The 19,984-nt window shown below is 40.5% G+C and overlaps 1 protein-coding gene across 7 annotated transcripts in view; it reads left to right on the forward strand.

Annotated features, from left to right (window-relative positions):
* The window catches only part of LOC117416640 (nucleoprotein TPR-like), a 28,349-nt gene that overhangs the window by 8,039 nt on the left and 326 nt on the right, over window positions 1–19,984 (forward strand). For 2 of the 7 annotated variants that reach the window (XM_059034836.1, XM_059034840.1), the window contains exons 17-50: window positions 135–283; window positions 373–535; window positions 670–804; window positions 1,021–1,161; window positions 1,374–1,542; window positions 2,343–2,509; window positions 2,767–2,919; window positions 3,044–3,160; window positions 3,322–3,525; window positions 3,638–3,825; window positions 4,022–4,169; window positions 5,148–5,285; window positions 5,511–5,642; window positions 5,765–5,895; window positions 6,021–6,231; window positions 6,756–6,902; window positions 7,110–7,308; window positions 7,482–7,666; window positions 7,879–7,955; window positions 8,075–8,262; window positions 8,374–8,664; window positions 9,801–9,949; window positions 10,194–10,271; window positions 10,472–10,669; window positions 10,893–11,018; window positions 11,894–11,987; window positions 12,238–12,422; window positions 15,801–15,866; window positions 16,168–16,259; window positions 16,393–16,499; window positions 16,939–17,037; window positions 18,081–18,234; window positions 18,377–18,501; window positions 19,834–19,932. In XM_059034836.1, the coding sequence (XP_058890819.1) occupies window positions 135–283; window positions 373–535; window positions 670–804; window positions 1,021–1,161; window positions 1,374–1,542; window positions 2,343–2,509; window positions 2,767–2,919; window positions 3,044–3,160; window positions 3,322–3,525; window positions 3,638–3,825; window positions 4,022–4,169; window positions 5,148–5,285; window positions 5,511–5,642; window positions 5,765–5,895; window positions 6,021–6,231; window positions 6,756–6,902; window positions 7,110–7,308; window positions 7,482–7,666; window positions 7,879–7,955; window positions 8,075–8,262; window positions 8,374–8,664; window positions 9,801–9,949; window positions 10,194–10,271; window positions 10,472–10,669; window positions 10,893–11,018; window positions 11,894–11,987; window positions 12,238–12,422; window positions 15,801–15,866; window positions 16,168–16,259; window positions 16,393–16,499; window positions 16,939–17,037; window positions 18,081–18,234; window positions 18,377–18,501; window positions 19,834–19,932 (5,005 nt within the window). Of the gene's footprint in view, window positions 1–134; window positions 284–372; window positions 536–669; window positions 805–1,020; window positions 1,162–1,373; window positions 1,543–2,342; window positions 2,510–2,766; window positions 2,920–3,043; window positions 3,161–3,321; window positions 3,526–3,637; window positions 3,826–4,021; window positions 4,170–5,147; window positions 5,286–5,510; window positions 5,643–5,764; window positions 5,896–6,020; window positions 6,232–6,755; window positions 6,903–7,109; window positions 7,309–7,481; window positions 7,667–7,878; window positions 7,956–8,074; window positions 8,263–8,373; window positions 8,665–9,800; window positions 9,950–10,193; window positions 10,272–10,471; window positions 10,670–10,892; window positions 11,019–11,893; window positions 11,988–12,237; window positions 14,722–15,800; window positions 15,867–16,167; window positions 16,260–16,392; window positions 16,500–16,938; window positions 17,038–18,080; window positions 18,235–18,376; window positions 18,502–19,833; window positions 19,933–19,984 lie in introns of those variants that run through there. The other 5 variants (XM_059034838.1, XM_059034837.1, XM_034027924.3 and 2 more) reach the window with 5 other exon arrangements.

Raw genomic sequence — 19,984 nt, forward strand, 5'->3', positions numbered from 1 at the left:
GACTTCAGAAAATAAGCTCAAAGGGGCCACCAGAGGTCACTATAATACTTGCATATTTTTGCTTTGTTGGATAATGTATAATATTGCACAGGCTATTCAATGGTTTTCTTACACAACCTTTGTGTCTTCTGTAGCTACAAGAAGTATTTTCAATGAACAAGAAGGAGAAAGCTGAAAATGATAAAATCCTCAATGAACATAGCGAGAAGCTGCAAGAGCAAGTCACTGAACTGCGTTCTCAGAACACCAAAATATCCACCCAGTTGGAGTTTGCTTCCAAGCGGTAAGCAATGGAATTGTTGCTAAAATATAACCCAGACTGTTGCTTGGAGGCATGCAGTATATTTTCATTCCTATATTTTGAATTTACAGTTATGAGATGCTGCAGGATAATGTCGATGGATACCGACGTGAGATTGCATCAATGAGGGAGAAGTGTGAAAAGCTGTCCGCCACTACCCAGAAACAGGAGCAGATCATCCACACCATGACCCAGGATCTCCGTGCTGTCAATGAGAAGCTGGCTGTAGCCGAGGTAAGAGCTATGGAAATTGATTGTAGGCTCCAACAGATTTTTTAAATATCCTTACTCTGTCATTGTACATGCTGCACAGCCGGAAGGCAAGTGGAAGAAAACTCATGTGACACTTTTTTCCTGTCATCCTTTAGGTCAGAGGTGAAAACATTAGAAAGGAAAGGGATATGCTGAAGATGGTGGAATCAAGGCTTTCTCAAGAGAAGGAATCTATTCTTGCAGAACAGAGGGGACAGAACCTTCTGTTAACTAACCTCCAGTCCATTCAGGTATGTGCCCAAGCTTTTCAGATATAGGACTTTCCTTTGCAGGTAGAACGATCCCTGTAATCCATGGCAGGTTAAAACTTGGTTGTGTATGCAAATAAGCAGCTATATGAGCAATTTTAACTACCTCCTGTTGACGGTGTGCAACATGTCATTGACTACATTCACAAATCAAGTCCAGTGAAGACCTACATGTCTTAATTGTGTATACATTTTTAGGTGACGCTGGATCGCTCTGAGACGGAGACCAAACAGCGATTTAACAACCAGATTGAGAAACAAGAGAGGGAGATAATCCAGCTAAAAAAGAAACTGGAATATGAGGTGGAGCAGAGACACTTGCTTGGCAGAAACCAGGATGTAAGTGCCAGTTTTCTGATCTGTTTTTTTGAGAACACAAAAGGAAACCTTTTGTATTGTATTTCAGAACTTGATACTTGTGGAAATTAGTTTTCATTTCAGACAGTGAACACATAAGCTAAACATAAACAAAGTAGCTCTGTGCTCTGATCAATTGGAAATGCTTATGGAGCTGGTATGGAAGTTTAGGTAAATGTGAATTTCTGTCACAGTTGCAGCTGCTAGAAGCTAAGAAGGAGCTTGAAACACAAGGAGCCATGCACCTCCAAACCAAGGAGCTGCTGAAAAATGCAGAGAAGGAGATTGCTACACTGAGACAGCAGATCAGCAATGCTGAATCCCAGCTAGCATCACAGGTGTTGCAGGGAGCTGGTACTAAAGGTAATCAATTACAAATACACAGGCTGTTCTGCTGCTGATTTGATGTTGTTTAAAGACTTCGTTTTAATTTAGATTGGATTTTTCTTTTTGTAGTGTTACAGAAATATAACTGGATGGCCTTATTTTTATAAGCAATTTTGGTAGGCCTATATGTTTTTGGGTGGGATTTCTCTGAACTGTTTGTTGTAAGGAAGCTGTTAATTTGCTCTAATATAAATGCAGGGTTTTCTTAAAATCTTATGATGCCAACTTAATTTAATATTGATAATCCTAAAACATCTCTTGAATGTTTTATACATTGAGTCAGACTCCTCCAAAGTATTTTTTTTTTTTTTAATGTTATCGTTTCATTAGAACAGCTCAAGAAATGTAGTTACATAAATTAAACTACGTTGATCTTACTTTTAAAAGATGTGTTATGTAAGGGACGTGTGAAACAAATCAGTCTGTTTAAGCTCTATGGTTGAAGATTTTGTAGAATAATGCACATTTACCACAACAGATGGAATTCTCCTGTCCTGATATTCATTCTGTAGTTGTAAAATCATTTTAATGTGAGGGGCTCCATACAATAGTGCATTTCTTAAGACCATAGCAAGTAGGTCTGGGTGACCAGTAAATCTCCAATCTCATGCACCACTTCAATAAAGTGTAGGCAGGTGATTTTGTGTCGAGTTGGGGGAGATTGGGGCTACAAACTGAAAAGGAGGTTTAAAAGTGACAAATCTCAGTCCTTTGTCAATGTGCACCAATTTTATTTTAAACTGTAAATAATGCAGTTGACATGGTTTGATTTTTAGGACCCCAGGGTGCAGAGAAGGACTTTGAGGATCTTTGCACTCGCCTCAGGCAGGCAGAGGAACAGAACAATGACCTGAGGGAGCGCCTGAAAACATCCACCAGCAATGTAGCGCAGTACAGGTCCATGGTGCTTAGTCTGGAGGAGTCTCTGAACAAGGAGAAACAGGTGGGGTTCTTGATCTTTAGTCTCTGTCCAAATAGCTCTGTTAAATCATTTTTATCCACAATGTATTCTGTTTCATTCAGGTAATTTTTTCCTGCTGTGGATGGAAAGAACCAGTAGGCGAAACTGTAAGCCGCTGTTCTGGCTACAGTTTGAAAATGAGTTGGAGGAAATTCGCACAACTTTAAAACAGGCTTAGAAGTATACACCTTGGTTGATCTGCCGTCTTTGGGTAAATGTCCTAAATCCTGTCGTCTTAGGTAACTGATGAAGCTCGCACCACTATTGAGGCTCGTCTGAAAGAGTCTCGCGAGTATCAAGTACAGCTGGAGAAGAAACTGGTTGAAGCAGAGAAGGAAAAACAGGAACTGCGGGAGGAGAAGCGCAAAGCCATTGTGAATCTGGAAGAGCAGGTAATGAAAAATCAACAGTGCTTCTGTCTGTTATCTTAAACAGATCCTTTGTAAAAAAAAAAAAAAGGTACAGGAAACAAATAATTGTGCTGACTTAATTAATCAGTTTCCCCCTTTTTTGCAGATGTCTGAGCTGAAGAAAAACCTGACCAACATCCAGGCAGAGCTCCAGGATGCCATTCAGAGGGCAGCTGTAGCCTCTTCACATGAGCAGACGGCCACCCAGGACAGCCAGCTGCAGGTGTGTAAAATGCAGTGGCAAAACATGTTGGAATAATGTCGCCACACAGCAGGTGTTCTGTAAAGCCTTGCACTGGCTAGCTATGCGGCACCCAATAAAAGGCTGAATTCTTTTCAAAGATGTCTTAACAATTTTATTTATTTATTTATTTTAATATAAAGGCTAAGCTAGCTGCGGAGTCCCAGAATAAGTATGAGCGTGAGCTGATGCTGCATGCTGCTGATGTGGAGGCCCTCCAAGCAGCTAAGAAACAGGTGTCTCAGACCTCCCAGATGCGGCAGGAGCTGGAGGAGAAAGCACAGAGAGCCCAGGCACAACTTCTGGAGGGCAAGATATCCTGGGAGGAGCAAGAAAGGATACTGAAGGTAAAATCATTAGAGACTTTTATGCTGCAGTTTGCTTATGTGGGCATGCACTACTTAAATCCACTCCTGTGTTTTTGTCTGTACTTTGTTAATCTTCTTTATTTTTTGGTAGGATGAGGTGTCCAAGCTGGCATCTCGTTGTGAGGATCTACAGAAGCAAAACAATCTGCTACATGAACAGGTAGAAAGCCTAGGCAATAAGATGGTGGCCTCTGTACAGCAAGTTACCCAAGAGAGCAATCTGAACATCTCCCTGAGTGAGGAAGGAAAATCCCACGAGCAGATCCTCGAGATTCTCAGGTCAGTTGCAATAGAGTAAAATACGTCGCTCTTACACTTTTAGACTACAGAAGTACTCCTCCAGTAGCAGTGTGTATATTTAGCTCTAGTTTTGAGGGCAACAGAATGTTGAAATACAGCTTCAGAATCACTTGCTTGTATCTGATTTGTAGATTAGTTGTGATGACCAACAAATTTCGCCCTTTCGGTTTTTAAGGTTTGTCCGCCGGGAGAAGGAGATTTCGGAGACCAGGTACGAAGTGGCTCAGGTGGAGAGTTTGCGTCACTGCCAGCGAGTTGAGCACCTGGAAAGGGAGCTTAAGGAGCTGCAGGACAGTCTGAATGCAGAGCGGGAGAAAGCACAGGTATAATCTCAGGTTTACAGGTGATCTCTGCATTGACCAGAAGGTTACCGTAATTACCTGTTGTCTAAGGTATTATTAAATATTTATATATAGTCTATACCAGTGGTGCACAAAGTGTGTGAGGGTGGGCACAGAGAGTTGGTAGCGGATGCGCGGGCAATTTTGTAAAATAAAATTTTTAAAAAATTATTTATCTATCCATCTATCTATACATTTTTTTAAGAATAGAATATTTTAAATAAATACATAAATGACAGATAATTAGTCCCAAGTTATTACCTTCAAATGAGCTGTTGACGATCACTTTAGGACTTGTAGAACCGGAGAAATGATTGAAGTGGTGAGTGTCATTGAAACGGCAGTGAACGGAGCCAAAATGGTAGCATGTATTTATATTTTAAGTGTTTTTCTCAGATTTAATGTAAATCGTGTATTCTTGCTAGATTTAACCAAAAAAGTTATGGTTTAGCTTAATACATAAATGTTAACAAACACATTTTTGCAAGTTTTGAAATGTGTACATTTTTTGCATTGTAATATGCAGAGGCGGTGGGAAAGAGGGTAACAGCATTTATTTGTTAGAAATGTTAGCTAAATGTTGACTCGCCAAGTGTAAAATAAATAAATTTGCAACATTTATACATTGAATCAAAGTACAGTTTTGAAAACTTGTGTGTTAGCATTTATGCATTTAGCTAAATCTGGACTTTTTGGTGGTTAAATCTAGGGATAAATATGCTATTTTTATACAAAATCGGTAAAACAAACACATGTTAATGTAGTGGGGGGGGGGGGGATTGGGGGGTGCAACAAAATGTTGTTGTTTTAGCATGTGGTCAGATATAAGGGTTTTAGGCATACCCTAAAAAATCTTAATTGCGTTGGATTGTGAACAGTTTAATGTTTTATTTAAACATGCCCCTTTTTCAAAATGTCTCGGCATTTCTGCCTAGAGAATTTACTTGCCTCATGTTGCAGGTCACAGCTAAGACTCTAGCTCAGCACGATGTGCTCATGAAGAAGACTGATTCCATGAACGTCCTTGTGGAGACTAATAAGATGCTACGGGAGGAGAGGGAGAGGTTGGAGCAGGAACTTCAGCAGACACAGGCTAAAGTAAGTATATCGGGTGACTTCACTTGCTACTTCATTTGAGTAAAAAAAAACAAAAAAAAACTTGAACATCAACTGCAACATAACTGATTTGTAATCTTGATTTGTTTTGTGGATTTTGAGTCAGTGAGGACTCTCTCTCTCTCTCTCTCTCCTCTCTCTCTCTCTGTCTGTGTGCACATGTTTGTTCTGAATAGTGAGCTCATTTTGGTTGTGTTGGATTATCAGGTGCGCAAGCTGGAGGCAGATATAATGCCACTACAGGAATCCAATGCAGAGCTGAGTGAAAAAAGCGGGATGCTTCAGGCTGAGAAGAAGCTGCTGGAAGAGGATATCAAACGCTGGAAAACTCGCACACAGGTAAGTGTAGAACACATTTTGAACATTTGCGAGACTGTTCTGTGCACATATGCCGATGTATAACAAAAACATGTTCCTCTTGTCTGGATTTCCTGTAAAGATCTGTTCCTTTTAATTTGTAGCACCTGCTAAGCCAACAAAAAGATGCTGATCCTGAAGAGTACAAGAAGCTCCATTTGGAGAAGGAGGCCCACCTGAAGCGCATTCAACAGCTGACTGAAGAAACTGGCAAACTGAAGACTGAAATTGCAAGGTTCGCCTTTGACATGCAGAGCAACTTGGACTACAGTGGCTACCTAACTAATACATTGCTACATGTTGTATTGTGAAGGTTGTGGGCTGACCCTTTTTTTTTTTTTTTTCTTTCTTTCTTTTCAGGTTGCATGCATCCGTGTCCACAGCACAGAGCCAAGTCAGTAGTCTGAGGGAGAATCTTGGTAAGGTCTCTACTGAAAAAGAGACACTGCAGAAGGATCTAGAGGCTAAAGCACTGGATATCCAGGAGAAGGCAAAGACCATCACACAGGTGAAGAAGATTGGCCGCAGGTACAAGACTCAGTATGAAGAGCTCAAAGCACAACATGACAAGGTATGTGAATGAGTTGCCACAAAGTCCCTATTTTAAAATGTATTTGGACACTTCCATATCTTTAAAACATGCCATTGTCCTGCAGTGGAACAGAAATCTGCTCAAACTGCAGTGATTTGTTACTTATTCAAAACCTTAATTTTAGAGAGTGTCATTTGGACCAGACCTTATTGAATGTTTAGTTTGTCGGGATGTAGACGTTACTTAAATGTTTTAAACAAATACAGTGGTATCCTCCGTCAGATATGAACTTTGGTTAAAATGCTTGGGAACAGGTTAAGTGATTTGCGGTTTTTTATTTATTTTTTTAAAATTGCAATATTTTGAACTGTTTAATTGTATTGTAACAGATGAATCTGTTACTGTTCCTTATCCTTGGATGCAGTCTCCCCTAGTTTCTTGCAAAGCAGTTGGGTGTAATGTGTGTTAATATCTCTTAAACCATTTAAAACATTGTCATATAGATTGGAAAACCTTTTTCGTACTGCTTTTAGAATGTCTCAACTGATTTTGTATCTTTTCAGTTGGTCACTGAAGCTGCTGCTAAGCCCGTCATTGAGCAAGAGGCCCAGCAGGCATCTGCCCAAGAAATTCAGGATCTAAAAAATACTCTTGGCCAAGCAGAGACTAAAGTCAAGGAGCTGCAGGGAGAGGTTGAAAGTTTGCAGAAGGTATGACACGTTCAGTTGGCCAGCATTGGAGAACCCTTAGGGTTTTTTCAATTTTAAAATCTGTTTTAATGCCTAAATTGTGAGATTTGGAGATGTGCAAACTTGTTTCTGCACAGTGTGGTGATTTTTTTTTTTTTTTTCAGTTTTGTTTTTGTTACATGTTTCTTCATTGTGGGTTTTGTAATGGCTCTCATCTCATGATTTCAGCTGGCTAGCAAGCGTGAGGCGGAGGTGAAGAGCGTCCAGGAGCAGCTCTCCAAACTGCAGCCAGAGTTGAGCCGACTGCGCCAGGACCTTCAGGAGAAATCCGCCCAGGAGGAGCAGCTGCGCCAGCAAATGACAGAGAAAGAGGAGAAGACCAAGAAGGCATTCATGGGGGCAAAGCAAAAGATAAACCAGCTGATTGGTATGAGTTTTAACTGCTCATTTGGTTAGGTTATTTAAGGCACAGCTTGTACAAATAGGCATGATGTACCACATTTTGTTACTTAAATTTTTGTTCTGTGTTTTTTTATGTTTTTGCACGCCTGCTTAGTCTTACTTTTTTGCTTGAAATGAATGAACTTTTTCCTCTTCTAGGTGCCAAGGAGCAGCTGTCGAAAGAGAACGATGAGCTGAAGCAGCACAGGGAGGAGCAGGAGGTGCGAATGAGTGCCCTGAAATCCCAGTATGAAGGCAGGATCTGCCGTCTGGAGAGAGAGCTTCGTGATCAGCAGGAGAGGCACCATGAGCCAAGGGATGAGCCCCCGGAAACACCCAGCAAGGTACAGTAGAGTCCCATTAGTAATATCAAGGAGGCGTTGGTGACTACCTGTAATGTGAACTCACACTTCAGGCAGGTTTGGTTGGAGGGCAGGATGGGTGCGCTCTTATTGGGGGTGGGGGGGGGTTCTTGTTTTCACTTTGGCCCTTTGCATTAGTTTTTAAAAATATCTAGGCTTTGAGAATGAACCAAAAGAAAAATCTATTTTCTCAGGCTCAAGAACAGCAAAGGCAAACTGAGCAGAGGCAAATCTCACTGAAAACCACACCTGCCTCTGTTGATAGGGGGAGGTAAGCTTTATTATTTTTGAATAATGTTATTGTTTAATGTCTGAAATGAAAAGCATAAATAACTACGTTTTTATACTTCTGCGCCAACACTGACTGGCTAAATGTTATTCCAATTTTAGTGCTAGCTCTTCAGAGCCACCTACAGCCAACATTAAGCCCACTCCTCTGGTTCCAACTCCTAGCAAAGCAGCTGCCATTCCTGGTAACAAGTCCACTCCGAGAGCCAGCATCCGTCCAATGATCACCCCACCAACCACCACTCCCACAGCCACCGTCATGCCAACAACTCAGGTGGAGACCCAGGAAGGTAAGTGTAAGGCATGTATGACTTCGGAGTCATATTGTGAAGATGGTGTGTTTTTAAATAAACTTTGTCTGATTTTTTTTTTTTGTGCTGAGGTTATGACCTGTTTTTCAGCCATGCAGTCTGAAAGCCCAGTGGAACATGTCACTGTGTTTGGCAGTGCCAGCGGATCAGTTCGCTCTACAAGCCCCAATGTTCAGACTGCCCTGTCCCAGCCCATTCATACAGTGCAACAACAGAATCAAGCCACAGCCTTTGTACAGCCCACCCAGCAGAGCCTGCCACAGATCGAGCCAGCCAGTCAGGAACCAGCCCCAACCCCAGCCCCCTCACCCGCCATGGTGGAGGCAGTGCAGAGCACCCAAGTCGACAGGCCTTCCACCTCCACTGCTGTTTTCGGAACAGGTTGGTGCTTACTTCTTAAATTCATGTTTGCTCAATACTTTTGACATGGATATGGGGAAATGAAAGATGTGTATTTCAACAAACATGGAATTAGCAGAGCTATTACTGATTTAACTCTTTGCGGTCCATTTATTAATCGCGCGTCAGGCACGCCAGGTCTAATTAATTTTCACACGCGCAGTTAATTTTATACGCGCTGTTTAAAAGTATTTTTTTTCACAGTCAAACGGGTTTAAATGGCCCTGCATATCAACAAAGCACACACTAGGCATCTCCAGCCCCGCCCCACCCTTTCGTTTGCTATAGCGTTCAGCTATGTAAGAAATAAATAATAATAATAATAATAGTCGTACATACCGATCGATCATCTCCGGATCACTCGTTTTATCACCAAACTCCTCAATAATGCGATCCAAGTCATTATTTTATTACTATAACATCTGAAAAAAGCTCTGCAAATGTCCATGATAGTCTCAGTGCGCTGACGCACTCAGCCAGCTTGTTTACTATGAACGCCCCATTATCTGATACCTGATACCATGTATGACTATTCATGAAATACGCCTTTTTTTTTTTTTTTTTTTTTTTTTTCCCCCGACTTGTCTCGGCTCCTGTCGCTCCCACTCGGCAATTGAATGGTTTTCTCGGCTTTTTCCGGAGAAAAAACGACTAAACACCCGTTTATTGCGTTGCTATAATGATGTCGGACCCAGTCCGACAAAGGACCTGTGAGGAATAATTGCAATGTCGACAATGGACCGCAAAGGGTTAATAGATGATATGGCACACTGGTTTAACCCTTTGCGGTCCATTGTCGGACCTGGTCCGACATTGCAATTATTCCTATCCGGTCCATTGTCGGACCCTGTCCGACATCATCAAAAAAACGCAAAAAAATGGTTTCTAGTCGTTTTTTTCTCCGGAAAAAGCCGAGAAAACCATTCAATGGCCGAGTGGGAGCGACAGGAGCCGAGCTTGTTTACTAATGACCGCCCCGTTATCTAATACCAGGGCCATGTATGACTAAAAATGAGATACTACTTTTTTTTTTTCCCGACTTGTCTCGGCTCCTGTCGCTCCCACTCGGCAATTGAATGGTTTTCTCGGCTTTACTGTTGTTGTTTTTGCTGTTGTAGTTTCAGCTACACCCGGCTCTTCATTGTCCAAGCGTCCTCGTGAAGAGGAAGATGAAAACACAACTGATGTCACAGAGCCAGTGCAGGAGGAAACTGGTGATCAACCTCTTCCAAAGAAGCTGCGAATCATTCAGAGAGTTGACCCTGAGGTATGGCTCAACACAACTGAATCTCAGTCTAGCAGGAGCAATATTTTTTACATAGCAAGAAATATTTCGCTTTTAGTTTGAGAAATGAAGTTGCTATAAATGATGTGGACTTTTTCTTTAATAGTGTAGCCCATAATTGTTTTCAGAATCTGACATCTGCCGAGACCTTGGAGTCTGGAAATTTTTTGGCAGAGCAACAGCCTGCATTAACATCAACATGATTTTTCTCCTTTCATATTTTAAGGAGGAGGTCATAGCAGAGAGCACTGATATTGAAATAGAAACTCCAGCAGAAGGCCAGGAATCCCAAGAATCTGCACAGGTAACGTCCGATCTCACACATGAAATGTGCAAAAACAATTTGTAGTGAAGTATGGTATCTGCTTGAGGCTGGCAAGCTATAGTTAATTATGTTGTATATGTAGCATTTAAATATGTATTACTACTTAATTCCACCATTTTTCAACAACATTGAGTGTCTGCACCTCAATCCTGTGCTTTTATTTATTTATTTTTTTGCAGCTGGTTATTGAAGAGGTGTACACTCCCCTAGAGGACAGTGAGGTGCTTTCACATCCGTCTGTCCGTGTGGACATGGTCTCACCTCTTACAGGGCAGCAGAACACCCAAGAGACTCGGGAGGAAAAGCAGCATGATGTCATTGTGATCGACACAGACAGCGACACAGAGGGGGAAGAGAATGATGAAGGAGAAGAGCAGGTATACTTCACTAGAAACTTCAGCTTGCAATAAGTGCTCACAAAGTATTGGGCAACAGCCAATGCACAGTGAACATGTAAGCATCTTGGCGCTATCTGGATTTAGAAACCCATACTTTTAGTTTGGTTGTAATAGACATATAATTTAAGTTTTGTATTTTGATTTATATTAACGCATTCCTTTTTTTAGTCTGGGTCACCTAATCCAAGTGTATTTCCCACAGGAGTACGAGGAGGACGAAGATGAGGAGGATGAAGATGACACTGGGATGGGAGACGAAGGGGAGGAGAGCAATGAAGGAAGTGGGAGTGCAGACGGGAACGAGGCTTATGAAGGAGATGACACAGAGGTTAATATTCCTTACCAGATTTAGCTTGCCCTTTTTGAAAGGACATAGAGTAATCCATCAAATAGTTAATACAGAATAGTATAGCAGAGCATTGAAGTGTTTGTTTAAATATTTAAAGGTGATCAGACTATTCTGGCTATAACAATGTTCACAGTGTACTGTACACGCTATCAGTAAGATGCAACACTGCCATTACAAAATTAACTCCTCCATTGGCTGTTGGCATTGAAACTTGGAGTTCCTGGAGATGTTTATTAAAGCCTTCGTGTAACCAGTACACCTTCAATACTCCACCTGCCTTTTACTGTAAATCTAATTCTGTTTTTTTGACTATATAAATGTCTTCGGGTCTATACCAAGAATTCTTTATATTGCATTTATATTTTTAGATCCGATTTTAGGACAGACTATTTTAGGAAATGTATTCATGTGCTTCTTGGTTTAAATAGACAAAAGGGTTAATAAGCAGTTGTAAAATCTAATATATTTGTTGATTTGTAACCAGGAAATCATTTTATTAGTTACCAGACTGTGTACAAAAACAAGTGCTTTTACACATTGTTGTGTCTGCTTTTGTTTTAATTCATTGTTTAAAAATGTAATTCTACATTGAATCACCTAATGGGGTGTTAAAAAAACAGCATTTGTGTTAATTTCAAGAACACAAATTTAAACTTGCAAAGCTTTAAGAGAATCTGATACACATGTGAAGCAAAGATTTCATAAGATTTTCAGTTTAGCAAAGTATTGCACCTTGGAGCCATTCTGTTTTCTGATGCCTGTAATTGCAGTTTAGCTTTCCCTAATTTGTAGTGGTGGCATTTAATACCCAGAATTGGCAAGAATTGATGTATCAAGTTCTCTTTTATGTATAGCAGGGCGCTGACGCGACAGACCCCGGCACAGAAAATGAGGAGAGTCTAGGAGCAACCGAGATGAGCCAAAGAGTGGCAGATTCACAGGACAGCGGTAAGCGAAGAGGGGGATTAATTTTTTAAAAGAATTCCAGTCAAACCTGCTTCTAACTGACAGTATCTTATACGAGTGGGTTGGTTGTCCTTTTTTTCTTTTAATTCTTTTTTTTTTAAATAGTTTTGCTGAGCACAGTTGCTAAGTCTAATGAAAGTAATGCTTGTACAAAATGTGTTCAGTTTTTAAACAGTTGCTCTCTCCCCCCCCCCCCCCCCCCCCCACCCCCCACTATCCTTGTTTATTGTAGTTATGTTTGTTCTGTCAGGCGAAGGCAGCAGCAGTACCACCGAGTCCCCCTTCTCTAGTGAGCCACCCAGAGAGCCACTGCAGCCAGCTCCGAACAGCACTGACAGACCAGCCCCTCTGCACCCTCAGTCGCCACGGAGACACCTGCACTCCCTGCCACCCAGTCTGACCATACAGGCTCCACAGGTGCACAACGCTACTGAGCACTCGCAAGCCAAGAAATAACATTCAAGCTTCTCTTTTGTAACCACTTCCTTCAGTTTATACTGAAGACCAGATTTTGCGTCTCCCTCCCCCCCATTGATTAAAACTGCAGTGTGTAACGTTTCATATTTCTAATTGGTAATTTTTTAAGCTTGGTAATTTTGAATGTTGTAAACAAAACTACAATCAAAACCTTTTATAAAACCAATAGGGCATGTGCCTGGGACAGATTTATTGTCGCTTTCAATCATTCATAAATATTGAAACTGTTTTGAGGATTTGCATGAAAACAAGGTGTCGGCATAATAATTGCCTCCTTTATTACTCCTCTGAGGGCAAAGATTTGGTGGCTGTGGAATCCCTTAGGAGGGAAAGATGAGCTTATTTACCAGGCAGATTGGGGAGTATTATAATGCAGCTGCTTGTACATGTACAGTAAACTGGAAATGTTCAGTCTACATTGCTGATGATCTGGCATTTTTACAAAGCACACAGATATAACATCAGTTATATGGAATTGATTGAGGTAATTTATTAACCACAGTTTTTAATATGATTTTGTTAATCTTACCTATGGCAAATGTGAATCTGTTCTACTAAGTTGAGATGTAATTAGAGCTGGGAAAAATATCAGATTATTTGAACAAATATTTTTTGTCATGTATTCCGATACAAAATTCAGATGTTCATGTTCGCTAGAAATTACAAAAATAACTTGCACTTATTTACCGCTACAGTTTCAAACATGGCAAATGAAAAAGAGCTCTGTGTGACATGCGTTTAAAAATAAATAAACAAACACAGGAATCAACACAGCAGCTCTATTTAAAAGTTTTTGACTGCAAAAAGTAAAACCAGATTATGCGCGTGCAAGCATAGTGCTCTCTATGGAAAGCTATCTGGGTCAAGAAAGTGTGCTTCTTTAGGGTGAATTAGAATCTCATGACAGAAAAAAAGGCAAGCACGTTATTCTGAAATAACTCGCTTAAACAGTGGCCAATGTGTTGTAACTGTTGTATAGTGATTTTTATATAGATTGTATATATTATATATTTTTCGTTGCTACTTTATGTGGAATGTAATAAAACCTTAATTTTACAATGCCATTTCCACATTGTTTTATTTGAAGTGTTTAAAGTTAAATTTAAAGTTTGTTTGTTTTCATTCAGCTACAATAAGGCACAAGTAAACATGTTACTTTATGAAAATATGTCTATGGCCACTGTTTACTGTGAAGAAATGACAAGGAATTACAAAAAAAAAATTCTGACATAGGTCGTGCTAGCCTTTTTAAATATGTGCATTTGTAAAAAGCATACCATCTCAAAATCTCTGTTTTCAACCATAACATCGGCATATTGCATCAACATTAGTTATATTTTTCAATGTAACAAAGTTAACATGCAAAACAGTACACGGTATAAATGGTAGAAAAAGACAGACAAGCTTACCATGAAACATTTTCCTTTGAAAAGGCCCATTCACGACTTAAATCAGTGTTGTGTAACATGTACCAATGTCTCTGCAGGTAGCTGTCAACATAACTATTTTACAGTTTTGCTGTTTTTAAAAGTTCTTGAAATGTTCCTTTTAGCACCCAAGTCAAATGACTTGTGCTCTTTCCAAATCAAAGTCTTAATTCTCAGGAGCTTCCATTGAAATTGTCATGTTTTAGATGATCATCACTTAAACGAGTGTTTGCTGGTCTGCACTGTGCTCTGACAGCTAAATCCCTGTTCTGCTGGTACACAAGATACAGGTATTGTAATTGTAATTGCTGCAAGTTGTGTGAAAGCAGGAAAGATGTTGGAATAGTTCTGCAGGCCTCATCCATAGTCTTAGCCATGATTTTTTGAGTATTTTACTTGTCCAAATTCTTGGCTGAGTGTCAACAGGTAAGATGCTGTGATACAGATTACTGAGTCACTCTAATACCAGGGATGTGTGCAGTGCTACATAGGATACTGAGACCTCCACTGCTGTTATTTTTATTTTTATTTTTTATTTTTTTAAAAGAGGATGCAGGGAGCAGTGGAACCATTTTTACACGTTGCATTGCATAAAACTACTTCATGATATAAACAAAAGTATTGGATAGGGATGAAAAGGGCATCTCATTTCTTTCACATCTGTGTTTTAGAAACGCACTGCTGTTATTTTTGTTGTGTGTGTTTTTATTAATGTCCTGCGTGTATAACACAGAATTCTGTGTAAACGTGACCTCTGGTGTCAACTTTTATGTACTATTTATTTTGGGAATAAACAAAACGTTTAACTTGAACTGCTATTTGGCATCCATTGTTCTGTAGTTAATTCACTGGGGTAAAGTAAGGCCTACATAACGTATTCTTTACTCCTGTGATCTTTTTCTACTCTGACATGTTACTGTAACACCCTGCTGTAAAACACAGGCACACTCACGGGCCACGCCCCCCTGCCCCTGCTGCTGTGCTGTCTCTGCCTGTGTTCTGAGTAATGTAATGGCTTTTACTTTTGGAAAACAGTGAATATCCGAACATGAAAATCCTGTGTTCGTCCCAGCACTAGATTTAATTAAATAAATTTGTTGATTGACTTTTGAGAATTAAATGTTTAATTTGAGACGTATTTGCAACACCAATTCAGAAACCCAGCAGCAAAGTGCAAATTACTAATTGAGTAAAACCATATGCACAAAATAACTGGGTTTTGAATTCACAAATCATGCAAAGGAATGCCGAGTACTTAGTGCCTAATGGCGCTCATGTAATTTAACAATTCTGACTGCTTTTAGTGCAGTAGGTTTTCCTCTAGATGTGTAATTTTGCAGTCCTGTGTCATTTTTAAGCATGCTCCTTATAACTGTGTGCAGAAAGCAAATTAGCTGTGTTATAAACCTCACTAATGGGTGACTAGTGACAGCTGCTGTGTTAAAGACTTGAACTTTTTAAGCAGCAGCAGTTTAGTGTAGGGAAGACTAGTTCTCTGCAGTGCATTCACGTTTGATTTCAGCTTGCTTTTCCCTTCTGGGACGTGATGGGTTGCACTCGAACTAGTTTTTGAATTGGGCACAATCTGGTGTGCTAAATGACATTTTTAACCAGTTCTGTGCAAAACTTGAATTCATGTGCTGTGTGTGTAAATATACAGTAATTAAAGTGGCTAATTACATACCCAGGTTAATGGCACATAAATTAAAATTGCAATTGCTGTGCAATGTCACTTTTAATATAAAGTGTTGCCTGTTTGGTATAGCCAGGTAAAACGGTTGCATTGTTTTATATCAAGTCATTGTCAGTCTCTGGCATGGTCAGGGTCTGGTTTGTATTGAAGCACACACAGCTGAACATGCTGGTGACTGGTGTCCTTTGTGTTGTGCAGCGCATTCCTGTCCGTCGTCAGTCTGTAGGTAGAGGGCTTCAGCTGACACCTGGGATTGGTGGCATGGTGAGTAACTGATATTGTTCTAGCTGGGCACAGGAAAATTCCTGCCAAGCATTTTCTTTACACAGTTGTCAAAACTATTACACTTACAGTTGTAAAGGCACAGGAACCAGGAAAAGTTTGTTTGTGAGAACTGAGAAGAGTTCTAGGATTTAATACTGTAACAGTTTGAATTGGATAGAACTTAATGGCAAATTAAGAAGTTGTAGTTTTTGTAAGTAATCTTCTGACAGGGATGGGTCAGTCTCAGTTGTTCTGTTCCATAACCTTTTCTGCATACTGTGCTATTTTCTTGGATTTACAGCAACACTTTTTCGATGACGATGATAGAATGGTACCTAGCACACCAACACTGGTCGTGCCTCATCGCACAGATGGCTTTGCTGAAGCTATTCAGTAAGTAGGACTACAGTGTTCTCTTGGTAAAGATGACTAAGTGGTTGTCTTGCATTTCAGACCATGTGTGGTTGTGTGTGTGTGCCACCCCCATTTCCTTGACATTATTGAAGCTGACCCATTGTGTGTTCAGCTCTCCCCAGGTTGCTGGAGTTCCCAGATTCAGGTTTGGCCCACTTGATGACATGCCCCATGTGGGCTCCAGCCACTCGGACCTTGGGCAGCTGGCATCACAAGGAGGTAGTTAATTATTCTTTCTAGTTGCATCTTGAAATCCAACTAGTGTTATTTTGGGATGTTATCAACTAGTTAGGATTGCTGTCTCCTCAAAGCTTCTTTATAAATGGGATTGAGGAGAGCTTACAAAATGATTTTAATCTTTAAATACACATTTTATTGTGGTTTCTAGTAATGCTAGCATGATGAAAGAGCTTTGTTTCCATCCATGCAAGCATATGGTAATTCTTTTGGACTGTGTACCCCTGCTGCAACACCATCTCTTCTAAAGAAATGGGACTAGGTACAGTATAGTGTTAACTCAAAGCCTCTCCCAGTAAGTACAACAGTAACCCAGATTTAATGTTATACTCTAATCTCTCTTCTCCAAAAAAATAAAATATTTTTAAAATGGGAGTAAGTTTTAAATCACTTTTTTTTATAAACAAAATCTGCTCTGTAGGTCTAGGAATGTACGAAACTCCCCTGTTCCTTGCAGCACATGAAGAGGAGTCTGGTGGACGAAGTGTTCCAACCACACCACTGCAGATTGCCGCGCCAGGTAATTCCCTACCATTATGTATTTTATTATACAAACCCTTTCCAAGTTATTTTGTGCATGAGTGTGTGTACTTCAGTGCTCCTAGTACAAGCAACAGCAGGGACTATTTTGAATTCTGCAGTACAGACAGCCATTTGAATGATCACACATGTTTGAATTTGCTTTTTGCATTCTTAGTCCAACTGCACAGAAGATTTTGGAGGACTGTGGCAATGCGCCCCGCCCCTGTGTGCATTTGTGTGTTATGTGTTGTATGTTGCGTGTGTTAATGTTGGTGTATAGTCATTGGTACACAGGATATAAACGGGTCTGTGTTTCACGTGTATTTAAAAAGTGTAGATTTGTATTTAGGCACGAGGAGAGCACAAATCACTTCACGTGCTGGTTAAATGTAATATGTGAGCACGGGGTTGCACAGAATTAATTCACGTGCTGGGATTCAAGTGAATAATTAATTAGTAATTGAATCCCAGCACAATAGTATATATAGACGCACATTTCATTCAGTCAGGGTTGGGTGTTCGAGAGTGGAGAACGGGAGAGAGAGAAAGAGAAACTAAATAGCAAAATAAGATCGTAAATATAAGTGTTTATACTCACCGTGTTTGTTTGTCTCTCCGTGCACCGTTTGTTAAGTGTTTAGTACGTTTTGTTTGTCTCTTTATTTTGGCGTGAAGTGCCGTGTCCTGTGTTTTTGTTGTTGCAAACCTTTTATTTTCTGTTCCGTTATTAAATGCTGAGCGCAATCACGCGCTCAGCTTTACCAAAACCCCATCTCTCTGTTTATTTATTTCCTGCATCTGGTCTGACGCCACCCACTCCGGCCGTCTTTGTGACAAGGACCCATTCACTGTGTCTACAGTTTCTAATCAAAAGTGAAAGCAGGTTTCTGTTAAAACAGCATAGGATGTAATATTGCATTAGTAAAGGTGTGTGTGGTTGGGTTTTTTTTTTGGACCATTGCAAGCACTATTGGAGGCGTGATAGTTGGTCTCACAGGTTAAAGTGGAAATGATCAGTCCTTGATTGTGTCTCTGTCTTAGTTAATGTCTTTGCTGAAGGCCACCCCTCTGACGTCTCGGAGCATGCTTCTCAGTCGGTGCCGATGGTCCCCACGTCGACTGGAAACCTGTCCACCACCAGTGAGGCTGGGCAAGGAGATGGAGACGAAGTGTTCATGGAAGCAGAGCCTGAGAGGTACAGTAGGGACTCTCTTTATATTGCTGGCTTAATGTTTAACTTTTTTTTTTTTTTTTTTTAACTTTTAATTTGGTCTAGACTTGCTTGTATTAAGTTGTGTTGTGTGAGATTAATAGACTGCGAGGGCTGTCTTTTTAAGGGCTAGTGCAGTTGAAGCTTTACTAGAATTGGAGAACCAGTCTGAAGCAGAGGAGTCAGGTCAGCCATCCAGTGATGCAGATCTCCCCTCCACAAGCCAGGACCTTCCCTCTAGCTCTTCAGCAGGTATGTATACCATGGCTGAGTACCGGTTTATAGGGCTGTGCAGAACATGCAGAAATAGATCGTAAGGGATATTTCTAGGGTTTTAACCTTATAGGGTCTGCCCAATGCTAAATATACTGCCGGTGTCCTGGCCCTTTAACTATTTTTACTCGGGCACTGTGAGAGACAGCCCTGCTTGCTTGACAGAGAAGATTCAGGCCTTTAAAACGAGGTCCTACTTGTGTATTTCCAGTAGGTGACCATATTAGGAGATAGCCTTGTATCTACTCCAAGGGATGAATACCCCTGGTTTTGGTAAATTTTTTACCACCTATACCACGAATAAACGTCGCTCTCAATAAAGAAACGTAAAGGTATTTTTTTTTCTACCCCTGCTCAAAAAATAAAGAAAGAAACACGCAACTCTGCCTATGTACAGTACGCCCCTGAAGAGACTGCAACCTCAATCCAGCATGTAATACAAACTAATGTACACCCACCTTAGTAAGCAAATGTTATTTTATAGTATAGTCCTGACAGACAACCCAAGATGAACTACTTACAGCACAGCAGTCCTTCACGTCCCCTTTTTTTCCAGTTCAGTTCAGTGCCAAAGCAGCAGGGGATAAAACAAGGGCTGTTTACCTCATAGTCAGCTTGGATGGTGAAAACTTAAACTCAGAGGAACTTGGAGCTTTGCAGGTCACTCTAAGCGCTATCCAAAAGCTGGCTGAACATATCATCTTGTAGGGGGTTTAGTTGTTTTGTTTTTTATTCAATTGGAATTTTACTCAGTCCTGTACAATTATATAAAAAAAATACTTGCTTACTATCTATGAGAAGATTTAGTTTCTGTTTCTCTTAGAGAAATTACAAACAAGCAAGGTAAATCAGTGAGAAAAAAAATAAGAGTAGGATATTTTAGTTTTAACAGAAATCAAACCGATATTCACACTACCGTTCTCTCTCCTCTTCTTGTCCTGCCCCATAGCAACCAATACACACTCCTGATTCGCTGGTACAGCACTCCCCTGACCTCCCAACTCTCACCTGATAGGCTCTCTAACTGTCACTAAATGTACTGTATTCAAGCCCCAAAAACACAAGAGTATAGTGCTGCAGATCGGAGCCTCTCATGGCGCCATTTCTAAAATGCCTTAAATCATTTAAGAAAATATTGCAGCGTTTGTAAAGCATAGTATTATTAATAAAGGCCGCCCTCCGTATAATCGCAGCCCTCGTTTAAGGGCCGCAGTCATTTTGATCAATTTAAAATAAACGCTGCAGCACCAAATTGAAGTAATACGAAATTTTATCACATTCTATTTATTTACTTATTTTTTATACCATCAGACACCAGCAGCAGCCAGCCCAAACCTTTCAGGCTGGTGAATCGGCAGCCTCAGTCTGGGAAAACAGAAACCCGGGGACGTCAAATAACCCGCCAGAGAGGTGAGTTGATAACTCCCAACTCTGACCCACACCAGTGAAATGAAGAATACGG

This window comes from Acipenser ruthenus, chromosome 12 (assembly GCF_902713425.1).
Source record: "Acipenser ruthenus chromosome 12, fAciRut3.2 maternal haplotype, whole genome shotgun sequence".
Taxonomy (NCBI): Eukaryota; Metazoa; Chordata; class Actinopteri; order Acipenseriformes; family Acipenseridae; genus Acipenser; species Acipenser ruthenus.